This window comes from Nanorana parkeri, unplaced genomic scaffold, assembly GCF_000935625.1.
Source record: "Nanorana parkeri isolate BGI_ZX_2015 unplaced genomic scaffold, ASM93562v1 scaffold2086, whole genome shotgun sequence".
In the NCBI taxonomy this organism is placed as follows: Eukaryota; Metazoa; Chordata; class Amphibia; order Anura; family Dicroglossidae; genus Nanorana; species Nanorana parkeri.
Genome location: NW_017308354.1, coordinates 59,199 through 66,128, shown reverse-complemented (window position 1 = coordinate 66,128; position 6,930 = coordinate 59,199). Strand labels below are relative to the sequence as shown.

The 6,930-nt window shown below is 45.3% G+C and overlaps 1 protein-coding gene across 1 annotated transcript in view; it reads right to left on the bottom strand.

Annotated features, from left to right (window-relative positions):
* Nucleotides 1-6,930, bottom strand: part of WHSC1L1 (Wolf-Hirschhorn syndrome candidate 1-like 1) — a 125,680-nt gene that overhangs the window by 90,210 nt on the left and 28,540 nt on the right. Inside the window, exon 5 of the mRNA XM_018572617.1 lies at nt 2,640-3,197. Within this exon, the coding sequence (XP_018428119.1) occupies nt 2,640-3,197 (558 nt within the window). The remainder of the gene's footprint in view (nt 1-2,639; nt 3,198-6,930) is intronic.

Below are 6,930 nucleotides of genomic sequence, written 5' to 3'. Positions count from 1 at the left end.
GTGTATATAATAATCCGGCCACTCAGTGTATATAATAATCCGGCCACTCAGTGTATATAATAATCCGGCCACTCAGTGTATATAATAATCCGGCCACTCAGTGTATATAATAATCCGGCCACTCAGTGTATATAATAATCCGGCCACTCAGTGTATATAATAATCCGGCCACTCAGTGTATATAATAATCCGGCCACTCAGTGTATATAATAATCCGGCCACTCAGTGTATATAATAATCCGGCCCCAGAGTTTATATAATAATCCGGCCACTCAGTGTATATAATAATCCGGCCACTCAGTGTATATAATAATCCGGCCACTCAGTGTATATAATAATCCAGCCACTCAGTGTATATAATAATCCGGCCACTCGGTGTATAAAGGAGCAGCATAGTACAAATACATATTATATATTGCAGGTTACCAGTGTGGTGGTTGTATTCATTTTCTTTTCCACTTTTACATTCACCCGGTGATCCAGTAACATACTTCGTGTCCTAGGGGGGCAACGCTCACTCACCGCGCTGTAAGAGCAGTAAAGTTGCCACAGGCTACAGAATACAGACTACACTTCCCCTCTTCTCATCTCCATAATAATAAGGGGTGTTTTGAAGTTCACAGAGGTGACCTGGACAGAGCTAATAACTCGACATGTAAGCTGCAGAACAAATTTAGTTCGGATATTGTGTTTTTTTCGGGATCCGGAATTCAATTCGGCTCGGGTTTTGGATGCAGACGAAATCCAAATTTAGTTTCGGATAAGTTGCAGATACCACAGAAAACCATATACATATATTGCTAAAGCTGAGGCTCCCAGACCCGAATGGCATTCAGGAGCTCCCAAATGCAATTTGGAAATCCGGATCCCGAATGCTTTAGTATTATATGTATATACTGTATATGGCTCCCATGTTGCCGTAAGGAAAATTTGTGTTCACACCCATTCGGATGCATTAAACCGAAAAACACATCTGATTGGCCAGAAAAGTCACATGTCCGATTCAGTCATTGCCTGGCTTCCTGAAATGGGACTCCTGTTACTCGGTATTCAGTATGGGCGAGTACCACAAAAAAATATCGGTACTCGTACTCGATTCCGAAATACCGGTATCGCTGCATCCCTAATACTAACAGTTCATTTTTAAGGATTAGGCCTCATTCACTTGGCCATAAAGGGCCCCAAATCAACATATTTCTGTGGCGGGTACAGTGAGGTCTGCGGACTGGAAATCTATACAAATCAATGAGAGGATGACACTGTCCAAGGCTGTTCACATGTAATCCCTCAAGAAGCGAGGAGGAAATGAGCGTCCTTAGGTGTGAATACACGCAGACATCTGCGGAGGCTCTCAGCCTGTCATTGATCTGTACAGGCTGAGCGGCTGCAGCTAATCAGAAACACCCGGCCGTACCCGCCGCAGAAACATATGCTGATCTGGACGGTGTAGGGCCATGAATGGCTGTGCGAATGAGCCCTAAGCTTTCAGGGCTATACGATAGGTCGCTACTGGTACAAATGCTAAGACAAATCTGCAATTAAAATGATCAGCGAAAGGTGAGCTGGCCATACACGGGCACATCTTCTGAGGAACGCTTCTATGGAAAAAAAACTTATCGGAACATTCGGTAATGCCGTCAGAGACCGGTAAAAAATTGTTCGAAATTTCCTTTAGTTTTAACATTCGATTTCAGAAATAAATGGAGTTTCTTCAACGAAAACCCCATTCACTGAATTTTGTGCATTCGGGGAAAGTTTTCCATCCTGCTCCTTTATTTCGTCACTATGCTCAAAATCGATTGTCAATTTGACCCCATTAACTGTTAGAAAATTGAACAAGCATTCAGAAAACAGTGTTTTTACCAATGAACATGGTACATGGCGGGCTTTTCAACTGACTCCTTTGACAAAAGTTAATTGCTTTTGTCAAATAGAGGCGTTCCGACTGGGCCACACACTGGTCTTATCTCGCCAGCAGGCATTGGCCAGAATTCGACCAGTGTATGGCCAGCTATATTGTACCTGCTGCTGCTTATTGGGATGCCATGGCTTAAAGTGGTCAGCCGACAATGAGTGCTGTCATTGGCAGGATTTCCAGGCAAGATAACTTGAAATAGATTCACATTAAAGGTAAAGAAAACTGTATACAGTGAGACGTGATACCGAACATATTGAAAATTAGAATTGGCATACACTTCAAGTAACAAGGCATTCACATCATCTACAAAAGTGTCTAACTGTCACAGACTTACTCGGCGTGTCCCCGCGCTCCAGCGAAGGGTCGTCTCGTGCGTGACGTCACGGCGGCTCCTCCCACGGGGCGCGGCTACCAAGGTAAAAGGTCAGCTGGTTCGTCGCTCGGCGTTCTCTCGTTGTGGAGAGTCGAGTGACGAACAGAGAACCCACAGTCTAGTGATAATAAAGATCTATATAGAAGAATCAGGACCTCCTGGTGGGTAATAAAGAAGAGCACTAACATGGTCACATCACCTTGGCCAGTTTGGTAGAAGCTCCCTTTGTGATCATCACGCCATCATTTGTCATTTCTAATTGTAGTATATAATATAAAACCTAAATTGTTATAGCAAAACATTTAAAGACAACAGCATAACAAATAGAAGTTTCTGATTTCTCATTACCTTGGTTGTGAATATGAATTGGTCGATACCTTCAGAAGAGGCATTTTTGAGGGCTAAAACATTCTCTATTTTCACCACAGGTGACATATTGCACTTCTGAAGGTCAATGGTGCCCTTGTGCAGAAGAACTGAAGCAGGAAGGGATTTGCGGGCAGCTGCCGTCTTCCAGGGGATTTTGGGAGGAGGAGGAGGAGGCGGAGGCTGAGGAGGTGGCGGTACCTCTTCCTCTGGAGGAGGCGGTGCCTGTTTTCTCTGGCTCTGCCTACGGGTTTCAGGTACAGAGTCTCTAGAGTCTCTCGACGAAGAAATAGACTGAGGTGCCGAGGGGGATTTGGTAATGTCCAATGAACGGGCAGATTCTGCCTCACTACTTGATGTGGATCTCCGAAGCTTTTTACTTGGTGCTGGCTTTTTGGGTTCAGGAGAGCTTTCTGGATCTACGTAGATGAAGGTGTACTGCTCTATTCTCTCCTCCCGTGTCATCCGTAGCGCTTTCTCAGCATGGGCGATGCCGATCTCCCACTGAATGCGTTCCTTCTGCGGCCGGGGCTTCCTCATCTATACAAGAATACAAAGAGGTTATAAAATACAAAGCCGCATGTAGTGCTCGGGCATGTGTACCACCTCCGCTGATCTCCTACAGCCCCTTCCCTTCTACATGCATGCACTCCATCAACAGTTGCTCGCTATTTCATGGTGGGTTTCCTGCTGGAGACAACACTGGCGCAAGCTTGTGCAATGTGTGTGGGCATACCATAACAGTAAGTTGTACATTGCTGTTCTGACAACACTATTGTTCCAGCACTGTTGTAGACACTCCACCCAGCTCCTCTCTCTCACGTTTCGCCTCAGTAAGGGATGAAGCATGGCAAAGAAGGGAGCTGGGTGGAGTGTCCTCAACAGCATTGGAACAATAAAGTTGTTTTTACAGAACAGCAGTGTGCAGCTTCTTATTATGTATGAGGACTGATACAGAACATAAAGGTGTAGCAGGGCACACTGGCCTCCCTGCACTATACAGAAGGCCTCCCTGCAAGCAGCAGCATCAAATGGGAAATCCCCCACAAAGCTTGCTTCTGTTTTAATACTATTCAGTGTCAGAACAAAAGCAAAAACAAATTCCAATTTGCTTAAACTGGAAATGTGTCTCTGTAAAGGTGCACAGCTGAGAGGAAGTAGTGAGGGACTTCCCGGCGCCACATTATGAAATGGAAGCACACAATAAAACCCCTTTAACCTGATCACTGCCAAAGTTTTTTTTCTTCTTTTATTTTGCACACAAATACTAAAATGGAAACCCGAAATTGTATATAATATATTTGTGTAAGGAGTCCACTTCACTTGACATATGACTACAGCTGGTAGGACCTGAAGTGTGCCATGGTCCGGGCGGACAGTAATGCCAATAAGGGGGCATACTCAGATAGTGTGAAGAGTGAAATGAGGTGAACTCCTGACTGAAGAACCCAAGGGATGGGTGGGGGGGTTGCTCGGAAGACCTCCTGTCCCCAGCAGACGGATCGGCGCTGCTTAAGTGGGGTAAGGAGGCGCAGACCCCTCCCACAAATTCAGGCTAACCTGTTAGCCTTCCAACATGTATGTATGTATATATATATATATAATTATTTTATTATTATTTTATTTTTATTTTATTTTTTCTGAAAGCAGAGACCTGTAGAATAAAAAAGCAGTAGTTGCATTTTTTTATGCTGTACAATATTTGCACACCTCATTATCAAACCTCGATTTTTAGAAAAAGAAAAACACATTCAAGTTCCTTTTAGTGCGCAGTTGATTGAATAGATGTCATATATGTCAAGACTTGAAATTGTGCGAGTTGCTGACACAGCAACAAAATTGTCCATAGGACAAAGGTTAGCTCACGCAATTTCACATACATTCTTGCCTCCCCAATACATTTAAAAAAAAAGCAGCTTCTTTTCATTGGCATGCTTGTAGGCCGTGCACGGCCTCTCCCAAGCCTGTCGAAAAACGCCTAGGTCGTTGACAAACCCACCCCCCTACCTTGTCCTGCCTAGATGGAGGAGAGCAGCACAGCCTGAGCACCACATGAACACACTCTAAGGCCTGGTTCACACCTGGGCGTTTTGTAGCGCGCTCGAATGCTCTGCAAAACGCTCTGCAAAACGCTCAAACACCGAAATCCCATTATTTCCTATGGGTATGGTTCACACCTGGGCGTATTCCAAGCCGTATAACCGCGCTACAAAACACCCTACGCCCAAAGAAGTACAGGAGCTTCTTTGGGGCGTTTTTGTCGCGCGTTTCAATTGGGATACAGCCAAGTAGCCCTTAGAAATGCGCTTTGGCGCGTGTTTTTTTTACCGCGAATCGCAGTAAAAACGCGCATATTCGATACGCCTAGGTGTGAACCCAACCTTAGACCCCCATTCTCACTGAGCTACATTAAAAAAAGCACTTTTTCAGCGATGATTTCAGCTGAGCGACATTGAGCTGCATTGCACATTTTGTCGCACTACGTAGCGCTTCTTTTGGCAGTCTATCAAAAAACCGGAAGTCCCATTAAGGAAGCCGGGTGGAGTGTAAAGACTCGCCACCCAGCTTCCCGACTAGGAGGGGAGCCGCCTCCATGCTTTTCGTCACTAGGTGATGAGGGAGCATGAAGTCGGCTTCCCAGCCAATCATTACCAATCGGGAAGCCGGCTCCATGCTCCCTCGTCACAAGTGATGGAACTTGTGGAAGGAAGCCGGGCAATCAGGAAGGCGGGCAGCGTGTAATGACTCTCTGCCCGGCTTCCTGATACCGGAAGCATCGAGCTAGGCATGGAGCATTTGGGCGAGTACGAGTACTCACCCAAATAATCGGCACCGATACCAGTATCCCTACTGGATATACACTATAATGGAGCTAAGGAGATTACAACTTTGCCCGGAGTTCTGCTTTATGTTTCCAATCTCAAGTGGAGTAAAAAAAAATAAACAATTCGTAACTGAGATCAATAAAGAGAACTGTAGAAAATTGCATCCAGCAGACTATTGTATTCTATTATGGATGTTATCTGTCCAGATAAACTACCACAAAATCTGTACATTGATTTTCACTTACAGACCACAATTACCACAAAGGGATAGATTGACAAAAATCAATGAGCTTGGAAGTAAGAATCTAAAATGAAATGAACACGACTTGAAGAGAAAAACGATGAAGTGATTCCGTTCCGAGCGGCCCAAAATCTACGTCTTTCTTACTTCCTCCCCCTGCAAGGACGGCGACGGACTCCATCTCTCCTGAGTACAGCAGCATGCATGAAAGAGGAACCCAACGAGCGGGAGGATGACAATCAAGCAGAAGAGAAATGGAAATTTTCCCAGCCGCAATGTGTGTGGAAAGAAGAGGAAAATGGCCGTTTCATACCGTTATGATGACCTTTACCTATCTGCAAATTCTTCTGTCTGTACAAGCAGCCCTTGGGTCTGTCCTCAATGCTACGCAGCTGCTTTAAAGGATAAGGAGACCCTGAAATAAAAATCCAGGATTCCCACCCTATAAACCTCAATGTAACCACATAGCCATGGCCATAAAAAACGGCCGTTTCCATCTTTTGCTCGGCGACTGTCCAAAGCAGATGTCTTTATTCTGCAGGAAGAATGCTGAGAGAGCAAGAAGTGGAAAGCGATGTGCCAGCCCTGGGCAGCCTGGGCAACGTAAACTTCAATCTGATGTCTGACGCAGTATGTTTTTGCCATCACTATGTTGCTTTAGTTTAACAAATGTATTTTAAAAAAAAAAAACTATCCCTTTAAAAAACTGGACTGAAGACCAGGTGGAAGCTTTACACATCTGGGAGTTGATGTCAACACACCCAAGAAGTCCTGGTGGAATAAGCATTGGATCGGGAACCGGATCCTTGAGACATAAGCTTGAATGATGGTCTGTCTGAGCCACCTATAAATGGTGGAACTAGAAGCTAGGGGAGCCCTTACTGGCCCCTTCCAGAATGACAAAAAAGAGAATCCATCCTTAAGAATTAAAAACCCGAACCCGATCCCTGAGACATAAGCTTGCATGTAGGGCTGCAACAACTAATCGACATAATCGATTATAATCGATTATTGAAAAAGTTGTCAACTTTTTCAATTATCGATTAATCGGCTTCTGATTGGTTGGCCCTGTTTACGGCTCCACACACGCTGCGCGCCGCACCTCCTCCCCACCTCACGTTCGCCGCTGCCAGACCCGCCCGCACCCACGCTCCACACGCCGCATCTCCTCCCCGCCTCACGTTCACCGCCCGCCCACATCCACGAT